We start from the raw sequence: 22,864 nt of genomic DNA, 5'->3' as shown, positions 1-22,864 counted from the left end.
AGATGCTCCTGCCCCTTTGGCATCCCTGCAGCCCCCTGCTGGAATTATTCCCGTAGGCCCGTGTCTCCTTGTACTGGGAAACCCCAGAGAACCATTCAGCCTGGAGAAGAGAAGGGTTGTGGGGGGGGGAACTCATAAATGTATAAATACTGCAGAGAGGATGGAGCCAGGCTAGATAAGAAGATAAAAAAGATTTGTCAGAAAACTTGTTCTTCATCAGCAGTGAGGAAAAATCCCACCACCCATCCCAGCCACTATAAGGATGCACTAGGCCATACCCTTTCACTTCTGAGCTGTGTGCAAGTGATCCTGCTGGACTACTCAGGCATGTGTGTCTCATTGCTTCTGAGTAGGTGTGTGTGAGTGCATACAGTCTAGGAGAGAATTAGTGGGGGGTGGGTAAAACCAATCTCTTCAGAGATTTGTTAAATAGATTCCCCTCCCCGATGTCACGCTGGCCTTTATTACACTGTTTTCTAGAAGAGCACAAGACACTCTGTTGTTGCTTCTAGTTCCAAACCAGCACTTGATCAGACAGAAATGTTGTTCACTAAATACTGAGGTGAACTTGCCACGTCCTCATATCAAGGTCTCCACTTATTCAAGGTGAGCCATAGGTCATTGCAAATGGGCTAAGCTTGCCTTTACAGCCTATAGAGGAAAGACATCGCAATATAAATTCCCGTAATTATCCCATGGCACTTGTCACTAGCAAGAGCCTGATATGGATACGTTAATTTTCAACATACCCTTTCTGTTTACCTCAGCAAGGGAGTGAACAAATCACAGCTGGGATCTGCAAACTTTGCAGGTAGGCAAGAAGCAGTTGCTTTTGGTTTTGTTTCGGTCTATGTACCTACATATTTGCATTTCCTCCACAGTGTGCAATCGGTTTCATCAGAGTCAGTGATCGTAGAGAAGAGAAGGGCGGAAAACCTCAGGGCTTACCTAGCAGCGATCCCTTACTTAGCAGCTTAGAAACAAAGTCTAGGAACAAAGATCTAAGAAGGCACTGAGGTGCTTCTTAGGTGAAACAGGAGGTGCTGGACTCAGCATCGTGGAAGGCTGCTTGCCTTGCTGCAGACACCGCACTGCCACCCCACCCTTGGCTGTTAGCAAGACATTAACAAAGGTAAGTTTTTCAAAAAGTTTTACTTACTGCTTCTGCTGATGTACTCCTGAATGTGTATTTAATTCTTAAACATGTATGCCACAACTACTGTGTGCAGTCAGACTTCACAGCTAGCTCGTACATCCAGTGCAGAAGGGAGAGGTGCACGGAGATCACCCAGGCCTCCCAAGCTAAAGGACTTGTCTTTGAGAAAGGCTGGCAAAGCTTTCCCTTTGCCCCATTCTCTATGCTGTCTGCAGCTGATCGTCATTTTGAAGTTAATACCCACAAATTGTTTTGTCATATTTTGGAAGGTGGGAAATACAGGGGAAAAACAACCCAGCACAGACAATGGGTAGTTGGGATAAAAGGCATGAGTCAAGGAGAACTGGCTGGATGGAACAAGCCCCTAAGAAACGAAATAATGAAGACCTCCTGACGTACTACCCACATCATCTTGATGCAAAAAAGAGATGTTTATGTGCAAACCAGAACACCAGCTATTTCCCTCTGCCTCGTTTTGGCTTCGTGATTAGAGGTAGGTGGAAAATGCTTGGTATGCAGAGTCTCGTAATTTTGGAAATAAAAATTCTATGACTAACAGGAGAGGGTATTTTTGCTTTAATTCTTAGTGGCATGTGGAAATCTCGGCTTGGAAAATGGAAGGTAGAGGTTCCCAAATCCTGCCGACATATTTCAGATCCATTGCCACAAGTTGCCTTAAAGCATGATTTTATCAGTGTGATCTTATTAGAAAGAAAGGGATCATCAACTGTAGAAGACACTACGCAGAGAGTGGGCCAGCGCTCAGCATTGCAAAATTTTGTAGTTTTCATATAAAAACAGACTCTCTGTCCACAGCTGGGTTCATAATACTTTTATCTTTCTTTTAACAGACATCCAGGTATCGAAGGAGATCACCAGGAAACGTGAATCAAATGGATGTTTTACTAGAAAAGAAGTTATTTTCATCGATGAACACACTGAATATTGCAGACCAGTGTCACCAGAGAACCGTAACCTCACTGATGCTACAAGCCTAGTGCAAGAACAGGGGAGACAAGCAGCAAGCAGAGGTAGCATACAATCCCAAAGCATAGACTTTAGTGTGCGTTCTGGAGACAGACCAACATCAAAATCTCCAGCTAGAAGGGCTGAACCAACAGATTTGTGTCATCTCGCTAAAGGTAAGTGCCTCTGCCTGGGCAAGACAGAGGGAATTGCCAAGTACAAAATTCTGTTGTCAAGAGTTGCTTGATTCTGTGCTGAGCATACACAAAGAACTATTAGTGGTATAATTGCAGAAGTATTTTTTGGCACATCACCTCCATCGTTCCTAGAAGCGTTTGTCTATAGGTGCAACACCTTCCACATGCGCTGCTTGGGCTCCTGCTGGCAGAGCTCTGGTCAGTGCCACGCAGTCAGCATGTGCACTTTTAGTCTTTTTTGCTTAGCCTTTGGTGGAGGGGAAGGCATACACCAAACAGCGAATCATTGCTGGTTAACGTTAAATCCCTGCTAGTTAATGTTTCAGCTGGACTAGCCCCTTCCCCCTGATCATTATAGTATGAGTATATTCCAGACATATCCTTGGGCTGTGCTTCTCACCCAAAGTTTCCTAAGATCTTTAAATCCAACCCTCTTGTACCACTCTACTTTAGCTTGGATTTGCACTCCCCTGCCTATGAAAATGAATGCCTCACATTTAAGGGCATTGAAGAAAATATAACTCATAAACTCAGTATCACTTATTTTCACATGAGGATTATTAGACCACGGGTCTTACTCAGGACAAAAGCACAGAAATATGTTTGTGAAATGGGTTTGCGCTCAGAAATCCTGTAACATCTCCCCCATGAGGAGTCAAACAGATGTCCTGTTTGAGTTACTGCCATAAGTTTGGAGAGACAAACTCTGGTAGCTAAGGGATGTACCAATTCCATCTGTGTGATAATTGATTAAAACTGTAATTTGGTTGTATAATCTTTCTAATCCAACAACTGAGGAGAGCAGGTAAAACTACAGAACTACAGCTACACATATTTTTGTTCTCACTACTGTAAGATGAGGAAGGACTTTGTTAATCAGTATATACAAGATATCAGTAACCGCAATAAATGCGATCTTTGTTCTGTGTAGAATATGCCTTGTAAAGTTAAAGACCAAAGTCTGCATTAACTCCAAGTAAGATTAGGAGTGGATACCTGAGGCTGTTTTTAAAGTGCTGGGCCCAGCCCCTGATCTATGTGTGCATCGATGTTTTGATAGCATGGGACTGCCATGAATCATGGCAAGGTAGCTCGTGTTCAGCAGCAATAGGGGTAGCCAGCCACCGTTCAGTATTAGCCCAAGCTACCAATTTCTGAGTGACTAGTCAGCACTGAGCATATAATGAAAGTAAATAAAGGGCCTATAGCACCATTCTAGAGTTGCTGGCGAACCACCAGCCTTGTTAGGGACATACTGAAATGGGACGTGTGCCTTACAGCCACAGCTCTGTGTGTTGCTTGTACACCTGTGGGGAGGAATACCCACCCAGAGGTCCTGCCCCTTGGCATGTCCCACAGGGTGCCTGATGGCTTTTTCATGGGGAACTCACAACAACAACAAAAAAGAAAGAAACATTTCACTCTTTCTCCATGCATTCTTGGCATAGCACGGTTGTTTTACTCATGACTTTTATTGCATTGATGAAATACTGAAATGACATTGTCTACCTCATCTCTCTAGATTTCAGCAAGAAGGTCTACTGGCTTGCAGCAGTTTGTCTCCTTGTAACTGTGGGAGTTCTGTGCTGGTAAGTCCGGGTGCTGTTCAATCCCTCATGCACCAGCATCTCTTAGCAGCATGTGTCATGGTTAAGCTAAGCTCTTGGCTGTCTGGGGGCCAGACAACAGCTGCTGCTTGGGTGCTCATAAGGGAAATAACAGGTAATGAGAGCTTCATGACAGCTGTGTCACAGCGAGTTACAGCATTATGTAATTTGTGCATTTGGGCAGTTTGGTGATCTCTCAGCCTCCTCCCAGCTCACTTCTCACAGGAACATGGGCTTGGATTGACTCCTTTTTTTTGCATTTAAAAGAAGGAGATCCAGAAGTCCAAGTCTTTGGCAGATTAAGCTAATTAGTTAAAAAAGGAAAATAAGAGGGGCTGTTTTACACCCCAAATGCAATTGCAGTCAGCCTGATTTGCACGAATTGAGCAATACAGGCTGTTGCAGTGACTACCTCACCTCCTGTGTAGCAGGTAAGCAGCTCCTGTGGAAGTCCCTGGCATTGTTTTGCAGGCTTCTGTGACACGAACTGTCACAGAACTAGTGTATTTACTGGTGAAGGTGGCATACAAGCAGAGAATGTAGCAACACAGGGGAAACAAGGCTACCCACCACGTCTATTAAAGGGGCGTTTTCAATGTGAAAGGAAGGGAGGATCACTCTGTCTGCATAAACATTCTCATCTTCAGCACATCGCCTACAGACAGCACCAGAGATGATCACAGGCACAGACTTTTGAATCTGTTACTGCTTATTGCCTTTATTTGTCTGTTACTGTTCATCAACCACCTTTGCCATTTAAATTCCTCGCTCCGAGCTGTCCAGGAATTGTGGATGTGGAGACCTTGGTCTGAGGAGCATGCAAAGCAGGGTGAAGGAAGCAGCACTAAGCATAAATGACAGGGCTGTACTTATCCATTGACACTGACAATCTGTAGTGCTCCATGGACGTGCTGAAATGCACGTTTTGAGGTCTTGCAGGATGCTGTAACTGCTGCTTTGTCTTTGCCCAGGACAAGGCTACGGCATCAGCTGGGGAATTACTACTGGCTTTCCCTCGTACTTATGTAAGTACCCAGAAATGACGCACCGAGCTGCTGGTTCAGGTAAACACTATGAACTCTGAGAGATTATCATCAGTACCCCCTGGTATCCTGCTGCTTCTCTTCCTGCAGCATTTGGCTCTCTTTGTTGGTAGCGTTGAGGTATGAGAAGAAAATGAATCTCATTTCTTAACGCTTCCTCTTCACATCTTCCACAAACTTTTTTCTTCATTAAAGGCTGGAAGTGCAATGTGGATTGTAAATAGATATCTACCTAGCACTGTGTGCTGAAAACAGCTGACTGCTGTAGCTTCTCTGCAAGCTCTGGGCACCGCGCAGTCAGGCAGCTCCCACGGCTGCGCTTGGCCAGGTGCTGAATGGAAGAGGAAGAAAACCTCACAGCTGCCTGGGGGCTGTCGGGTGGGGAGGGAAAAGCGAGGGTGCTCTTTCTGAGGCACGATCCATGAACTGGGGCTCATGTCTGGCTTTTACACTGTAATGGGCTCAGGTCACGTCCAGCCATGGCTGTCTGCAATGGCTGAGCTCTGCTCGTTGCACTCAGGTGTGTAGAGAGACACAAAAAGCAGAATAACATAAAGCCACTGGTTATGCTGATGTACTGTTTATCAAAAAGCTCATAGACGTACATCAAATCCTCTTTTGCAAAAGCATGGCCCTTTGTTTCCCCTGATGCAGCCTTCTAATAAAAATCTTCAATGGTAATCACTTGAGCAAGTTAGGGGTAAATAATTGTTAAAGATGCACCCACAGTATTTTTCTGATGTGCCTACAGATATATGACAAATACCTGAGTGTTTGTTTATTTACTTGACTTGCAAGTATATAAGTAATGAGTCATTTCTCCATTTCAGTCAGTATGGCTTCCATAACTAAGACTTCATTTCAATAATATAGAAATATATCGAAGAAACAGCTGAATATTTAGTGGATGAATTACTACGTATGAAATCCGAATGTTTTGCTTTCTGTAATTAAAGGTGTTACTTGTTATTAGCTGTGCTTATTTGAACTATCAGTCACTAAAAATGTGTTCTTTGTTGCTTTTATTTATTTATCCTTTTTTTTTTTTTTTTATCCAGGATGTCTATTGCTACTGTTATCCTGAGTTCAGCTGTCAGCCTAATTATTTCAAAAAATGCCTTTTGCACTTGGACAGTGGTAAGTATATTGCTGAAGTCCATGATTTTTCCTTTTCAAGTTCTTTTATTTCTCATAATCAGACATAGAAGTGAAAATTTTCCTCAGGGAAAAAAAATAGTTAAAAAAAAAAAAAAAAGTGTCTGCATAATTTCCATCATGGAATTTTTTTCCCATTCTGCAAGGCAATTGTTCTGAACAATACTCATTTCAAACAATTGGGAAAAAGATTATTTTCTTCCTGAAGGCAGGTGGAACTGCACCAAGGGCATTCTCTAGATGTTCCATGCATTACTCAGTGTATTATATATATATATATGGTGTATTTTAGCACTTGGCTAGATCTTTAGAACTAAAATTGCTTACAGATATGTCTGTTGGCTGGTCACAAAGCCCTGCAGCTTATCACAGGGCTGTAAACTCAGCAGTAGTGTATCCATTCACTGAAACAAGAATGAAACTTAACTAAATTTTGTCATGGATGTACAAAGTACAAGGGAGAGAATAATGAGTGAATGTCTTCTCTGAGCCAATTTTGCAGGTCTTCCTTTTGTCCTTCATTTTCCTAATACGAGAAATTCTCAGAGAGTGACGTGGCTCTCAGAGGTCCCATCCTCTCAGCTACATCTATGAGAAACTGACTGGGGAATGAGCCCCTCTTTCTGTGCTGCTGGTTGGTGTCCTGAACACAGAAAATCAGGACAGTGCCACTGTTCCAACACTCAGACACACAGTTATAATACCTTAATAACAGGCATTGCCTGAGGATCCAGCCTCCTTAGGGACCTTACCATCAGAATCCCGACCATTTAGGTTAGTTTTAGCACTTTGCACTTTAATCAAAAACTAAAATAAAAATATTTAGTATTTACTAAGTGGGGTTGTTCTTTTTCTCTTAAAAAAAAAATCTCCTTTTTATCTTTTTAGACAGTAACTGGAAGTGTAATAATTGGAATAATTTCAAAGTAAGTCCTTTAAGCATTTTTCTTTCACTATCATACGTTCTGCTTGGGCATTTTGAGGTAACAGATTGTTTCTTTTGTCTTAGTTTCTATGAAACAGTGACTATAATGCAAGTTGGAGGAATAACTGCATTTGCAACCCTGTTACTGTTTTTATTTGCTCTGAAGACAAATGTAAGTACTTCTAATGGATTAGGTAACAACAAATAATCTAAATTGTCATTATTTTAATGACCCTTTTATATCTGTTTTGGCTTTTTTGAGTCACTCAATTCCTAAAAGTTTTGTTTGCAATTCAAAAAAATAGCATAGAAATAGGACAAGAGGGAATGGCCTCAAGTTGCGTCAGGGAAGGTTCAGGTTGGAAGTTAGGAGACATTTCTTCTCAGCAAGAGCAGTCAGGCATTGGGACGGGTTGCCCAGGGAGGTGGTGGAGCCGTCGTTCCTGGGGGTGTTCAAGGAAAGGTTGGACGTGGTGCTTAGGGACATGGTTTAGTGGCATTGGTGGTAGGGGGATGGTTGGACCAGATGATCTTGGAGGGCTTTTCCAACCTTAATGGTTCTGTGATTCTATGAAAGTAAAAAGAAAGAAAGCGGAGCAGTCTGTGCTGAAAACTGTGGCACTAACAACACCAATCCTGCTCTCTCTGTCCCATCCTCATTCTTCAGTCTACAGGTTCCCTACAGTAAAGGCAAGAGAATTCAAAATTTAAACATGGAATGTATGTTATTTCAAAATAGCTTTTACCCATGAACGTATCACCATTTATCTGTTCCTTAGAGCCTTTCCCAGAAATGCTGATTATTATCAATAGGAAGGCAGTAGGAGCTGGAAGTCAGCTTAAGAGGTTAACAAAAACAGAATTAGAAATAAATTAAATCCATTTTATAGAATTATTTAGTTTACTAACAGACCAGAAAAGGGAGCAAAAGCTTAAGTCAGCTGCAGTAATCTCAGGATTTGTCTTTATGCATGTCACTGGTGTTAGTTTATTAGTCACCCTCCTTGAAAAATATGTAATATTTGGGGTTTTTTTTGGTTCAAAAATGTGTTGATTAATTGCAACTAAAGACAGTTTTACTGTGCTTGGTGTCCTCAGAAACCCCTGACAAACATGACCATATCAACCACTACAAGCACCCTGGGCACTGCTGGGGCAATCGTTTGTGTCCTTAGAAATTCATACGTAAGTAGTTTACTGGATGTGCACTTACTGGATATACGGGCATGGGTTAGCCCATATTGTGCAGTACCTGTAATCACTCTGTCTGGCAAGGGTAGTATCAGTAGCTTTACATTGCAGCAAATAATATAAAACTGTTTCAATGCAGAGCTCCTTTTCTGTATTAGGGTAAGTCTGGCAAAAAAAGAAATTTAGAAGGCAAGTTTAATGTTTAATCAGCTGATGAGTAGATTTTCTTTTTATATATCTATGATGTGATTTTTTTCCTGTTTTATTTCATAATGAATGGCAAGAGCAGCTGGCTAAAAAGGTACTAAAGTGCTTGTGGATTATCCAATAAAATAAACTGATGAGTTTTGTTTCTTTCCAAACCAAACAATTATGGATCACAGTTATGTAAATAACAGAAGTGGATTTACATCTGTTTCAGGTTAACTGCTACATCATTTATTGTTTTGTTTTAATTGTGTGGTCTGTTTTAGATTCAGCGCTGCTGTGGGTTCAAAAGCAGTAAGGGATGTCACTCTTACAGGTTTCTGGCTTTCACTTCATAGAGGCAATGCTCACAGGTCTTTGCTCTTCCTTACAGGTGTTCCAGGCTATATACGCTCTATTTGGAATGCTGCTCTTTGCTACTGTAAGTAAATTTATAAGACCCACAAGTAAATCATTATCTCACTACAAACTCTTTTCTTCTGCTTAAGCAAAAACTTCATGTCCAGAGCAAGGTTTCCTAACCCTGCAGCCCATCCCCTCTCTCAGTGTGCCCTGCTATGTGATGTGAGGAGGTGCTGAGGCCTGCATATTTGCAAAACTGGCTGCTTTTTAGGCCTATTCTATAGAAAGACAAACCCCTTCTCCAACAAATTTGCACAAGCTGCACTTCTTACTTGTCAAAATCTGGAAATATTTTGTTTTGCTGCTAAAGCACACAAGAGATTTCCAAACTACTTGCATCTCTCCGATGGCAGTAAGACCGCAAAAAACTTTTCTATATACAAGGGCTGGTGATGTGGTCTGTTTCTTGGCTGTGGTGAGAGGAGGGTGTGCATCCTCTGTACGTGTGAGCATTTGAACCAAGTATATTAAACCAAGGGGTCTCCAGACAGACTGCAGTTTTAGAGCACCCCTGGCCTCCAATGAGAGGAGTGGTGTGGTGTGGTTTGCCCTCCATCTTCACAGGCACCTCCATAGGCTGGAAGTTCATTATAGCATCCTTGGCACTCATGGGCAAGGAGCTGCATGGGAAAAGCCCAGAAACCAGGGAACCTGAGTGAAACTGAGGCAAGAAAAAGACTCATCCTTCAGAAATGAGAAGGAAACACAACTTTCTTGCAAACCTGCTGCTGCCCTTGCCATGCTCAGGTTTCCTCTCCGAGTTTGTTTGTATTCTCCCCCAGTAACATCTTCTTTTACTCCTGAGACTCTTTCTCCACCTTGGGTTCTGAGTGGTCATTGTCTAAAAATAATTTTGCAGTCCTGAGGGTTCAACAACCAACTGTTGTCTCTGCTGGAGAAGGTTTAGGACCTCTTCATCATTAATGAGGAATTTCAGTCATTCTCTGAAACAAACTTCATACTCTAAATCAGACACTGACAATTCTGTATATTGTCCCTTTATACAGAAATTTCTTGCCAAATAAGGCAGATGGCAAGGAAGTACTTTTCATTTGGTGTAATTTGTAGAAATTCCCAAAAGCAAAACTGATTGTAAGCATTGTTTTCTTCCCTTTTCTAACAAGGATCTGACGAGGACAGTAGCTGAGCTTGAAAGTCAACGGACAACCAACAAAAAAGTCAAAAAGTCAAAGCTTGAAAGTCAACCAACAAAAATGCAACGCTCCATGGACTATGCTGAGGCAGCACAAAGACTTGTCATATCTATTGCTATGATCTTCTTCTTCACTTTGCTATTAGTTGGTTGAACGCACAACAAAGCCGAATATTTTGGCAAACTTCAGTTTCAGCGAAAGTCCTGTGTTACCCAAAGGAAGGTGCGTGACAGCTCATTCAGGCGTTCTGGCAAGGTGATTACGGGATGGATTTCCATATAATAAACTTCCTATAGATGAAAAAGTATCTTAATGTTACGGGATGTATTTTCATATAATAACCTCCCTACAAATGAAAAATTATCTTAGGGTATTGTGTGAAAAAGTATTAACGAGGGGGTGGGCAGCTGAGTGTGGTATAATGTACTGTATATTTTGCTTTGCTCGTGAGATGGTCTCACTGCAAGGCTTAGGGTCAGACATTAATTAATGAGTTATGTTGCATGTATTGCCAAAATTGCACCCAAATGAAAAGCTTATGGGGGTTGCAGAGAAAGGAGGAGGGAAAATATTTGAGGGGGGTCATGATGGTTACTGTGAATATCTTTTAAGAGTCGTTATTTTTACTTTCTGGTGCTAGGTAAGTTGAAAAACCAGCATAATAGAAATCCAGACAAAGTGAGAGAAAGGAGAGGAAAAGTCAGGAGTGAGGTCGCTTTAGGATTAATTACTGCAATGTCCTGAACGTGGGCACACATCTGAAATGTATGTAACAAGTTATATAAAAATTTGAGATTTGACTCTGTATTAGCAGAATACTGCTAGTTTTGGAAGACTTTGAGCTATTGACGACATCCCCTAAATTCAGTGCCTATTCCCTTAAGGCTGACTATTCTGAGGCTACAAGCTGAAACAAATAATATCTCATTCCTGTTGTCACAGTACCACTGTATTAAAAGTGTTCAGTATCTGAGACTTTCAAAATATATTTCATCGCAAATCAAACCTTTTCATGAAGTTAAAACAACTGTAATGCAGCTTTTATAGACTTTCACACAATACACTAAAGTTGATTTGGGGCTTCTGAGTGCTGTAGTGTCCCGGTTTCAGTTAGGATAGAGTTAATTGTCTTCCTAGTAGCTGGTGTGGTGCTGTCCTAGATTTAGGATGAGAACAATGCTGGTAACACGCTGATGTTTTAGTTGTTGCAGAGCAGTGCTTCTCATACCGTCCTGCCAGCGAGGAGGCTGGGGTGCACCAGGAGCTGGGAGGGGACGCAGCCAGGACAGCTGCCTCAGGCTGGCCAAAGGGATGTCCCACACCAGGTGGCATCATGCTGAATAATACAGCTGTGGGGTTGGCCAGGGGAGCTGCTGTTGCTTGGGGACTGGCTGGGCATCGCTTGGCTGGTGGTGAGCAATTGCATCATGCATCATTTGTTTTGTATATTCTTTTTGTTGCTGTTATTTTTTATTGTTTTTCTTTCTTACTAAGCTGTCCTTATTTAACCCCTGAGTTCTTGCACTTTTCCGTTCTCTCCCCCATCCCACTGTGGGGTGGGGAGAGAATGAACAAAGAGCTGTGGGGTGCTTAGCTGCCTGCTGGATTAAATCACAACATAAGGTAACATCATATATTTAAATAAATAAATGTGAAAAGATTTATACATGTAAATTTAAGGGCAGTTATGTCTCCGGTCCCTCACAGGCAGCAGGAACCAGTGACCACAGGGAATTCAGGCTACCTAAGCACACATCAGTGTTTTGAGCTGACTGGTTTGTAAAATGATTAGTGGAGAAAATTTTGACGTTGGTATTTCAGTATTTGGTATTTTTCTGGTTCTACTATTTAAATATTTTAATTGGCGTACTCAGACTATCAATATATAAAGTAGTCTTCATTTCCCTTTCCTTAGTAAATGTTTAATTTGAATTCAGATTTTTTTTTCTTACTAATTCATTGCAAAGATAGAAAAAACCCCACAGAAATAATAATGATGTGAAACTCAAATCATACATAATGTTATCTTACTCAGGAAATGAAGATATATTTCTGCCATGAGGCCACCAGGATGGCACATCCAAGTAACAGTTTTTAAATCTGCATCCAGCTCTCCAAGAAATGTATCCCCATAAAGTTTAACTGTGTTAAGCTTTGTTAAGCTACATCGGCCCCTGTGTTTTAGATTCAACTGAACAAAATTCCCTTAAGAGGTGACTGTTAAGAGTACAGCCATGTGGATGATAGGTTTCAGTCTGAAGAAAAATCAAAGTGGATCTCTCTAGTGCAATAGAAAATTGTTTCTGCATCACTGATCAAGTTTACACTTTCTAGTGTTCATCTGAATCGACCCTTATTTTATTTAAGGAATAACCAAACATTGCAGAGTTAACTGAATAAACTTGGATGATGACAAGGCTGAGGGGAGGCCTCATGGCGGCCTGCAGCTCCCTCACGAGGGGAGCGGAGGGGCAGGCGCTGAGCTCTGCTCTCTGGGGACAGCGACAGGACCCGAGTGGACGGCATGGAGCTGGGACAGGGGAGGGTCGGGCTGGGTGTTAGGGAAAGGTTCTGCACCCAGAGGGTGGTCGGGCACAGGGACAGGCTCCCTAGGGAAGCAGTCACAGCACCAAGCCTGCAAGAGTTCAAGAAGCGTTTGGACAACGCTCTCAGACATATGGTTTAGTTTGGGGTGGTCCTGTGTGGAGCCAGGAGTTGGACTCAATGATCCTTCTGGGGCCCTTCCGACTCAGGATAGTCTGTGATTATATGAAACAAGTATGTAAAGTACTGGACGACTGAGAGTAAGTCTTGTAACTTATTTTCTGGGAAATCAGAAAGTAAGAACACTGAAGGCATCATTCAGAAGTCAATTAATATGCTCGCCCAAGTAGCAGATAAGAAACTGATTTTGTCCTAAAATGTGCAGTAATGACTAAAGAATAGAGCATGGAAATTACACATCGAATGGGAAAAAAAAACTTACACTTTAAAGATGAGGTGTATTTTAAAATAAATAAATACCATAATCCATAAAGTAAACAGAACACTTTATAATTTTTTAAACTTCTCAATACGGTATTTGTAGACCTGAGAATATACTGAAAATAACTGGTCCAAAATATTCCTTTAAAAAAGTTATAAATTATTGGTAACAGTTTCTTTAATGGAGATTGCAGGAGTAGGTCCCACATGAGTCCATATATATCCCTTCTCTGGTCTTGTAGGAACTGTAGGGAAGGGAGATGACCGAGATTTGAAGTATTCTGAAGGTGCATGACAAACAAATTCCAAATATTCCATCTTCCTTGGGAGATCTTCTTCTGGTCCTAGGAAAAAAATAATTTCCGGAGATTAAATTTAGAGGTATAGAATTGGAGAATTCTCAGTGACATAATATGTAACAACAGTCAACACCACTTACAGAACGTGCCATCTCAAAAAGTGACTGTGTAGTACCTGAGGCTACACTGCCAGCAAGAAGCCTCTTTATTTTTGCTTGATTTTTTTCCCTGTTTGAAGAATTCAGTTAGTTGAGTGAAATGCTTTAGTTATTATATTCTAAAAGGATGCTATTTGTTGCCTGCCCATCAAAAGGGCTGCACTCAATTTATTAATATTTCACAGTTAGTTATGGGATGCCCTCTACGCCAGTGCTTGCACACTATGTACTTCACATATCCAAGATGGAGATCAGCTAATTCTGGTCACTTCAAAGGAAACAGCTCGGACTAGCATATTAAGTTTGTGCTGTAATAACTTCGATTCTATCTGTGGAGTAATAATATGATCCTTAAAGCTGCAAGACTCTAATTGTGCCTGTGAGCACAAATGATCAAATAATCCCGCTTACTGTAGTAGCGCTACTCACATACATAAGATAAATAAAAAAGGTCTTTCAAGTAGAGTAAATGCTTACAGGATTAGGGTCAAAATGTGAGAATTGCACAAATGACCACGACAAACTAAAATTTCACTTCAAAATTACAACTCTGCGTTAGTCTAGACACTTTTAAGTAGTTGTATAAAGTGAAAACTTAGAGATTACCTATGATATAGGATGCAGGGTCGAAACAGTCTTTGGGGCTGGCTTGCGTAGGAATGAGCCAGGTTAGCGCAGCGCTCTTCTCACAGTATTGGTCCTGAATAAACCCACGGATCTGAGCGTAGTATGTTTTTCCATCCTGCTCATCAACCACTGAAATAACATCTCCGATTTGATAGTACACACCCTAGAAGACACACAAATGATAATCAAATCAATCTGACTTCAGAAGCTTCACTCTGATTCTTGAGTATCCTCAGTATCAAGACCTCACGCTCCCTCAAATTAACCCAGCTCTTGAGAGACAGCCTTAATTCAGCCACATGCAAAAGACGGGGCATAAGCTGCAGTGCTCTCTTTCCTAAGCAGTCATCAGCACCACTTGTGCCCAATCACCCAACATTTAGGAGTCCGAGCTCAGTCCCGGAATTGCTGTGAGACTACACAGGCAATTCCACACGGTCTCTGTCCGCCAAATGTTGCGGAAACCACCTGGCCTCACCTGTCCCCAAATAAACAGCTCTCAGCTGCTCTACATCCCCCTTCCCACCACTGCTATGCCTCCTCTCTGCTGAGCAGCGATGGTCCCATTCTGTCAGAAGGAGGAGAGTGTGATGCCACCTTCGAGAAAAACTGCAGTAATTTCCCTGGGCGTGCACGCAAAGCAGCTTTCTGCATATGAAGCTCACCCACGCGCATGCAAAGGAGTCCCAAAACATTGATACACCTCATGCTACTGTTAAGGCCAGACCTTTACATGGTGCTCTTTAATGTGCATGATGCTGCACAGCAAAGGCAACATCCCTTCATGCCATACCAGTGTCAACACGATGCACTATCAAGACGAGAATAATGCACTACTGAGACTAGAATAGACCATCTCTGACTTGGAAGGGCCCCACAAGGATCAGAGTCCGCCTCCCGACTCCACACAGGACCACCCAAAAACCAAACCAAACTCTGAGAATATTGACCAAACACCACTTGAACTCTGTCACACTTGGTGCCACGACCACTTCCCGGGAGAGCCTGTTCCAGTGTCCAACCACCCTTCTAGTGAAGAACCTTTTCCTAACATCCAACCTGAGTTTGCCAAGAATCATCCAAGGGGGCTTTTGTTTTCAAACAAACAAACAAACAAACAAGAACAAAAACAAACAAAAATCTCCTCGACAATGCAAAAAAGTATCAAAATAGAAATATTTAGGATAATGATACCAGGTTAAATAAAAGTTTTGATGTAACTGTAAGGAATTTCTGACAAAAACAAAACTACACAATCAAAGACATCAATTCTCTTCTGCAGTAGTCAACTGTAAACAGAGATTCATCTGAGATGCGAGACATGAAGCATCAGGTCCCTAGAGAGTACAACCAAACTCAGTCCACCACTTTTCCTCCGGCTATGCAGGCTCCCACTGGCTATCCTGACCTTTTTTTGGGCAAAACACATTTCGGTTTGTTTGTTCCACTGGGAAACAAAAACAAATTTCAGAACTTCAAAACTCTAACACCTTGGCCTCTCAAGCAAGAACATGAGAAGAAAGCTAGCTTCTGTTTTCACTGGATTAGTCCACACATCTCATTCCCTGGGTGTCTGAGACTGCTCGCACACAGCTCTGAAGTGGGAGCCGGTTCAGATGCCAGGCCAGTGCCACCCATCTCCTTTCTGTGCAATATTCTACAGGTCTGAGGTAGGGAACATCACACAAACTTAATCCTATATATATATGTATACATATACGCACACACACAGATACACACACAGAGCTCATGCTCATGATCTCAGCATGGTGAAAGTTAAAAGTTTAAAAGCCTTGACTGCAATAATTACTAAGGAAATCAGATGCATCTTTTTGTTTGGTGAAAATACTGAGCCAATGATGGCTATGTAAGCACTTGTGGTAAACTGCCTTACAGGTCTCAGTGGCAGAGATGTGGCAGAGCACAAAACTACACACACTGCTAGGCAAGAAAGCACAGTTCTGTGACTATTTCCTTACTGCTTTCATTATTTGTGGTAACTTCTGAAACCAGAAATAGAAACAGCAAGATCCTTTTTGCAAACAAACCTGCACGAACCATACCTTGTAGAAGATTGACTCGGCTGTAATTATAGTGGATACAGACTCGGGAGCCTTGATGGGCTGGGGAAACAACACACAGACGTTAGACGAAGAGCGCTGAAACAAAGCAGCCACCTCAGGTAACTCCAGCGTGGGTTTTGAGAAGGCAACATACTGATGGTATCTTAGAAGATCTGAAGACAGGGGAAATCAGCTGCAGACGTTTCGGAGCATTTGTACTTTGCAAATGGAAACAAGGCGGGCAATTTTTAGGGAAGAAGCGAGGGTTAAAGGCCCTCACCCGTGGCCACCAGCTCCTGCCCACAGAGGGGCCTCCCCTCCAGCAGCCACCCAAACGGGACGGCCCTTTGGTGCTGCTGGGGGCCAACCCGCGACCCCAACAAGACCCCAACCAAACCCCAACCGCGTCCCGCCCGGGAGAAGCGGATCACCCCCCCCGCCCCCCGCACCAACCCTTACGTTTTTTAACTTAAAAATGTGCCTCCTCCCCTTGCCTTTCGTGGAAACCTTCTTCTCGGCGGCGGGCGCGGACTTGTACTTGGTGTTCCTCAGCCGGGCGGAGCGCCGGTGGATCTCCTGCTTGCTCTGCGGGGAGGGACACCACCGGCTGAAGGCACCCGAGGGCCGCCGCCCCCCCGCCGCAGCCGCCCCTCCCGGCCGCCCTCACCTGCTTCCCCCCGCTACCACCACCACCGCCGCCGCCCCCACCGCCGCCGCCGCCGCCTCCCCCCCCGCCGCCGTTGCTGTGCTGGGCGGCGGCCGAGGTGGTGGCGAAGGCGGCGGGCCCCGGCGGGGCGGAGCGCGCCGTGCAGTTGTTGCACAGGATCTCGCCCTGGCCGCCCTTCTTCCACATGGAGGAGGACGTGCTGCGGCACACGCTGCACGTGGGCTTCAGCCCCAGCGGCATCCTGCGGCCGGCGGCGGGGCCCGCGGCCCCTCGCAGCGGTGGTGAAGGGAACCGGGGAGCGCCGCCGCACCGCCGGGCCCGGCGCCGGCCCCTTCCCGCTGCCGGCGGATGTCGCTGCGGAGAGGCGAGGGGCGGCGGCAGGAGCGGGGCACCGGGCCCGGGGCCTGCCCTCTGCTGGCGGACGGGCCCCGACACCCGCCCGCTGCCGCCGGGGGGCGGCCTGGCACGGCACGGCCCCGCCGCGGGGTTGGGGCCTCGGCGTGACCGGGCCGGAGCCGGGGGAAGCGGCTCCGTGTGTGTGTGTTTTGAAAGCCGTTTTCCTCAGAATCACAGAATCATTAAATTTCGAATAGACTTCCAAGATCATCTGGTCCAACCATCCCCCTACCACCAATATTACCACTAAACCATGTCCCATGTCCCTAAGCACCACATCCAATCTTTCCTTGAACACCCCTAGGGACGGTGATGCCACCACCTCCCTGGGCAACCTGTCCCAATGCCCGACTGCTCTTTCTGAGAAGAAATGTCTCCTCATTTCCAACCTGAACCTCCCCTGGCACAACTTGAGGCCATTCCCTCTAGTCCTATCACTAGTTACCTGTGAGAAGAGGCCGACCCCCAGCTCCCCACAGCTTCCTTTCAGGCAGTTGTAGAGAGCAATGAGGTCTCCCCTGAGCCTCCTCTTCTCCAGACCAAACAACCCCAGTTCCCTCAGCTGCTCCTCATAAGAAACGTCAAGGCTTTCTGGGGAAAGAGCGACTGCAGAGCTGATCATCCGTGTATGCCGGCTTCCATCTGCATTCAGCCCACTGCCACACGGACCCTCAGACATGCACCAGATAATTTCCAAAGGGAACAAGTTGGTGTCTTCATGATGCTGTGGCAGCTACATGCAGGAAGCCTGTTCCTCGATGGTTCCTCACTGAGGCAACTCACCTGGCCCAAACCATCTGGTACAGGTGATAAGCCTGATAAGAACAAAAAATGCTACACACAATTGAAGATTTGCAGGCTCTTGGTGTCCATGCCTAGCCTTCATGCTTCATAGTTAGGTTCCATTTAAAGCTGCTTTGTTGCAAATTCAGTTGTTTTCTTTTCTCTCATTCTCAGTGGACATGAATAAATCTTCTGTAACTTTAGAGGAATAGAGGAAAATAGAGGAAAATCGTCCTGTTAAAATCAAATCATTCTTTTATGTAAAATAGAGGCTATTTCATCCAACAGTATTGAAGTAACAATTGCATAATTAATAAACATAATTTACAGGGATCTTCTTGTCGATGCCCTGTGTGCATGCAATGAGCATGGGGTGGCTGGGGCACTCGGTTCCCCTTGTCACTGTCCCTGCGGCCTGCCTGGGCTGGCTCTGGCTCCGCGGCAGCTCTGCTTAACCACTTGCACTCCTCTCTTGCACACCAGTTTTGACTTTCTTGTCTCCAGGGCCTAAATCTGTTCCCTGTTTTGATTTAAATTCTATTTTATCTTCATCTCTTTTCAAGCCACCCACAGTCCTTGGGGTTGTTGTTTTTTTAAAGCTGCTTCTGTACTCCATCCCTTTGTAGTTTTATGTGATCTCACAGAGACCCTTGAACTGTTCCCCTCACTTTTCTAGCAGCTCCTGTCTGCCTGCCTTCCCAGCTGCCTGCCTCAGAAGCCCTCCAGCACTGGGGCTCTCTATCCCAGAGCTGTTACCTTGCTGGAGCATCACCTGGCTGTGTAGGAACAGGGTAGAATGATGTCCATTTCCATTTTCTGTCCTAGGTAAACAACTAATCCTTTGCAAAGGATATTATTCTGTGAATTTGGTAAGTTACAGTTGTCTTTTATGTATGTATTTATGTATTTTTAATGTAGGCAGTAGCTGAAATGTTCTGATTTGAGATTTGCTGCATACCCAGCAGGTGCAGGGCTCTAGGGGGGAAGGGGACCCAGGACTTCTTAAAAGTACCCATCCCTAGGTTTCTCTCACTAGGATTTCAAGTTTGACAGTTTTGAGTATCTTCATTTGTTTCCAGATTCCCAATAGAACTAGAATAGAACTAGATTCTCTCTGAAGCAGAAGCAGGTTCTAAGGCAATCATTAGGTTGTGGCCTGTAAGTTTTAAGTGCCTGATTTAGTTGAAGGATCTTGCAGCATGTAAACTCAGCTAAAGTTAGGGATTAAAACAATTTTCTTTAATTAATGAATATTTCCGCTTTATTTTACTTTATTTTAGCCTCAGTGAAAGAAAGGAGCACTCCTGGCTAAGCTCTTCGGAGTCATCAGAACCCATCCCTGCCCTGAAGGACTTCCTATGTAAATAGACAGGTCAAAGAATTGGAGAAAACAAAAGGTTGGCTCCACCTGGGGAAAGGGCGTGTCAACATTAGCAATGCACTGACAGCCACTGCAGAATCATTTCTTCTTGGGAGCTTTCAGGCAGGGTGGTTATTAGAAGGAATGCATATCCACACATGCTCTGTGCATCTCCTGCTTAAGTAGTTTAATTGTTCTGCTGTAATTTGATGGCATTGCTTCCTCTTTGGTTCCTACTGCTATCCTGTGTCTGCTGGCTCATATCTGAAGAGTCCTTTGTTACAGTTTTCCGTGTCATTCTTCCACAGCCAGCTGCAGAGGATGCACCTGGAGGGCTTCTCTAAAAAGTTTTGTGCAGCAGCTGCATGTAATTTATTATGAATCTGACTGACTGGTGTAGTTTGCATCTCCACCTGGTCCTGTACTCAGGTTCTGTGCTTGTTAGCTCTCTTGTGAGAAGAGCACGGTTTATTCTCATAGTTCCCGTAGCTGAAAAGGATGCTATTCTTTGAATGTGTTGGACAATTAATAATCACATGAATAGCACGCATATATATTTGCAACTTCTAGGTCTTAATTCTTCATTCAACTGTGTGGTAAAGCCAAGAACCCCAAATTTTCTGAGGTCTTTGGACTTTTGTCCCGTAGGACATGGTGAGGTGAAGCGATGGCAGAGATAACACAATCGCAGGGACTTTGCTCTTGAAAGGCATCTTAAATCTGTCTCTCAAACTACTTTATTTCTTTTCTAAAATGCTGCAGTGACACAAGAACAGCAAAAACACTAACAAGTTTGTGTTTCTGTGCAGGTAGGTACTGCTGATACCCGTGACTAGGGAAGTTCATTTTCTTAATGCATGTTTTTGTTACAGAATATTTTCATGTCTCCATTTTAAGCCAGTATGACAGCTGCAGGTCAACACTGACTTCTAAAGGCACAAATGCACATTCCCACTGTGCTTGTAAATGATCTTAGCTATGTAAACTTTCTCTTTATTTGATTAGTGAAAATACATAAAGGCGACCTACCGGTTGGATAATACACTCATACCAAGTGTAAAGCAAATTCAGTTGTTTACCATTGCCAGTATATTACTGCTTTACACTTAGATTCCAAAAATAAGATAGCTGTTTGTCCTGTTTAGTCAGCTGCGCTGAACGGGTTACTTGGGTTTATCATTGTATGTGTTTTTTGATGAGCTTCTCTGGGGCAGGCAACCCCTCTACCTACCTCCTGGCATACCCTCAGCTGCGCTTTTTTGTCACTCTGCTACACCGACCAGGGCTGCAGTTTTGAATCCTGCCCTTGCAATTTCCCCATGAAAACTTTTCAGAGTATGGACAGAATAAAAGCCAATTCCAGAGCTAAATCGAAGGTTGCAAATGCCCGGTCTTTCAGTGTTCTGCCACCTAAGCTGCCAATGTGAATGTCCAAAATCGCTTGATGCAGCTGTGCACTATCTCTAATTTAAACCTCCATATATCTGTACAACACAGAATACAAAGAGAAACTCATGTTACAATCCAAAATAGTCTCCTGATAAAGGCCGTGTTCTAGATGGGGAAAACCTGGCTTTGAGACCCTAAGTAAAATACCTTCTGATTGAGAACTCAGCGTCCCAAACATGAGTTTCCAACTTCTTGATGGGTGCCTTAATTAGCAGGCTGTTGGAGTGACGTGCGTGCATGCCTTGCAGTCGCACACTGCGTGCTGCTTGCTGTGTTAGCCCTGCCAGAAAGCACAGCCGTTCTGGAATCCTGAACACGGCAGGCTCACAGCGTAATAGTGTGGCTTTTTGTCTCACACTAGTCAAAGGATCTGCTGCAGCAGCCAACAAACGGAGCCTGAGCTTCACTGAAGTCCAGTGGGACTTCACTGTAGTACCTGGTTCTGATCTTGGTACCTGTGGCCTTTGGCATTCTTTGCGCCATCTTGCAATGACAAATGTGAGTACATGGGACAATTGTGAGTGCACTTCATTTTCCATCAAGCGTTACAGCACATTGCACGATTTGTTGGATTCTGCACCTAGTTCAGACTTGCCTTGGGTATTTTTCCAGGGTTTAGTCTGGGAGTTTTTCCTACAGTCTCTGTTTTGTTCCTTTTCTGGCTCTGTTAGCAAACAAACGTTTCTCTACGTTGCTGTTACAATGGACTGTAGAACTATACTCATCCTTACTTGAGTCCAATCAAGTTTCTTCAGGGGTGAAATGGGACTTCTGTGCTGTGTTGGCACAGCAGAAGCTCAGTATTCAAACAAAACTTAGAAGGGCTGGCAAGTATGAAAATAGCAGTGTAATAGGAAATTATAGGATGACATTTTCTTTACATAACAAATTGCTATTTGTTTCAGTGTAAAGATGTTTAATGTGAGACTACAGAGCAGAGTCAGACCATTTATGAAAAACGTTTTGTCCTTTGCTTTTTTTCAGCAGTAGCTACAAATAGTTTTTGCCCTATCTGGAACAGTGGTCTTTAGTAAGTCTATTTAAAGCGCACTCTGGTGTTATCTCACCCATTTATCTAATTTAAAGCTCTAACACTATTTTAGAGATCTATATGGCAGAAAGTGCAAAAATCCATTAAGACTGGCAGTGTATTAAGGGGAAGTTACTTCATCTAAATATCGTACATATATTGTTGCATAATGCATGGACATTATATACACCATAAAGGTCTGTATCCTAAGTTTATTTCTGCACCATGTATATTGTGCTCTCTTTGTACACATTGAGTAAGTGTGGTTTTTACTTAGACCATCACAGAATCTGTCAATTTCTTCTGCCTTCCAGGACAGAAATCATCTGAAATAATGGAGAATGGGGTAAACGGTAGCCAGGACTGCAGTGCTCAGTAACACTGTCTCTGTATGCTGCAAAAAACAGAACAGGAATTTTAAATGGCTGTCTGCTGCTGTGCATTACACATTCTGTGTATAGATGTCATAGAAAGATGGCCGCTAACTCCAGATGCCTGAACAGAAAATAAAGAAGGGGGTTAACTAGACTAATTTCCAAATAAATCTATTTTTATTTTATTTTATTTTATTAAATTGCAGAGTGCAAGCATTTCTGCTATAGCATTCATCTAGTATTCTTTGCAATGGCATTAGTGAAGTTTGGCTGGCTAATTAATATGACATTGCAGTTTGTATGCACCCCTAAAAATGATGCTGTTGCCTACGTGGACTGCCATGATAAAAAATGTAAACAGTAAGGTAGACAGCAAGACTGACTGTGGCATTTGCAGAAGTAAAAATGCTAACAGCAGAGTAAGACTTTTTTTTTTTTTTCCCACATGAAGTATTTTATAAATAAAATTGATCTGATAATATGAGCAGAAGGTGCAGTGGCTAAAAGATAACTGATGAATAATTCGAATAATTATATTCAATGTTGCTCATAGAAAAACACCTGGGTTCATAAATTGATAAATACTCCTTAAAGCCACTTTTATAAAGGTATATCATTCTTGTGTCATTAACAGTTCTTATGTAAAAAATAAAACTAAACAAAAAACACG

General features: G+C 43.3%; 2 protein-coding genes across 2 annotated transcripts; one reads left to right on the top strand and one right to left on the bottom strand.

Annotated features, from left to right (window-relative positions):
* Positions 1–126: 126 nt before the first annotated feature.
* LOC121065850 (protein lifeguard 2-like) lies at positions 127–10,310 on the top strand. The gene is made up of 12 exons (XM_040548969.1): positions 127–811; positions 882–1,132; positions 1,426–1,649; positions 2,008–2,298; positions 3,842–3,908; positions 4,898–4,951; positions 6,028–6,106; positions 7,013–7,050; positions 7,134–7,221; positions 8,148–8,234; positions 8,821–8,868; positions 9,974–10,310. Exons 3-12 carry the CDS (start codon positions 1,463–1,465, stop codon positions 10,154–10,156), a joined length of 1,122 nt encoding a protein of 373 aa, XP_040404903.1. The 5' UTR covers positions 127–811; positions 882–1,132; positions 1,426–1,462; the 3' UTR covers positions 10,157–10,310.
* Positions 10,311–13,036: 2,726 nt separating this feature from the next.
* Positions 13,037–17,161, bottom strand: GATAD1 (GATA zinc finger domain containing 1). The gene is made up of 5 exons (XM_040549127.1): positions 16,803–17,161; positions 16,595–16,720; positions 16,136–16,195; positions 14,052–14,235; positions 13,037–13,332 (listed from the first exon to the last, which is right to left on the bottom strand). The coding sequence occupies exons 1-5, from the start codon at positions 17,040–17,042 to the stop codon at positions 13,142–13,144; spliced, it is 801 nt and encodes a 266-aa protein (XP_040405061.1). The 5' UTR covers positions 17,043–17,161; the 3' UTR covers positions 13,037–13,141.
* Positions 17,162–22,864: the final 5,703 nt, after the last annotated feature.

Source organism: Cygnus olor, chromosome 2, assembly GCF_009769625.2.
Source record: "Cygnus olor isolate bCygOlo1 chromosome 2, bCygOlo1.pri.v2, whole genome shotgun sequence".
NCBI classification, from domain to species: domain Eukaryota; kingdom Metazoa; phylum Chordata; class Aves; order Anseriformes; family Anatidae; genus Cygnus; species Cygnus olor.
Note: the sequence above shows the minus strand (reverse complement) of the source record. Positions and strands in the feature narration are given on the sequence as shown.

Coding starts and splice junctions, on each gene's coding strand:
- LOC121065850 (XM_040548969.1), top strand. CDS start 1,463: ATGGGTAGTTGGGATAAAAGGCATGAGTCAAGGAGAACTGGCTGGATG. Junction 7,222..8,147: donor TATTTGCTCTGAAGACAAAT/GTAAGTACTTCT, acceptor TGGTGTCCTCAG/AAACCCCTGACAAACATGAC. Junction 8,235..8,820: donor GTGTCCTTAGAAATTCATAC/GTAAGTAGTTTA, acceptor TCTTCCTTACAG/GTGTTCCAGGCTATATACGC.
- GATAD1 (XM_040549127.1), bottom strand. CDS start 17,042: ATGCCGCTGGGGCTGAAGCCCACGTGCAGCGTGTGCCGCAGCACGTCC. Junction 14,236..16,135: donor CCGAGTCAATCTTCTACAAG/GTATGGTTCGTG, acceptor TGTGTCTTCTAG/GGTGTGTACTATCAAATCGG. Junction 13,333..14,051: donor CCCTGCATCCTATATCATAG/GTAATCTCTAAG, acceptor TTTTTTTCCTAG/GACCAGAAGAAGATCTCCCA.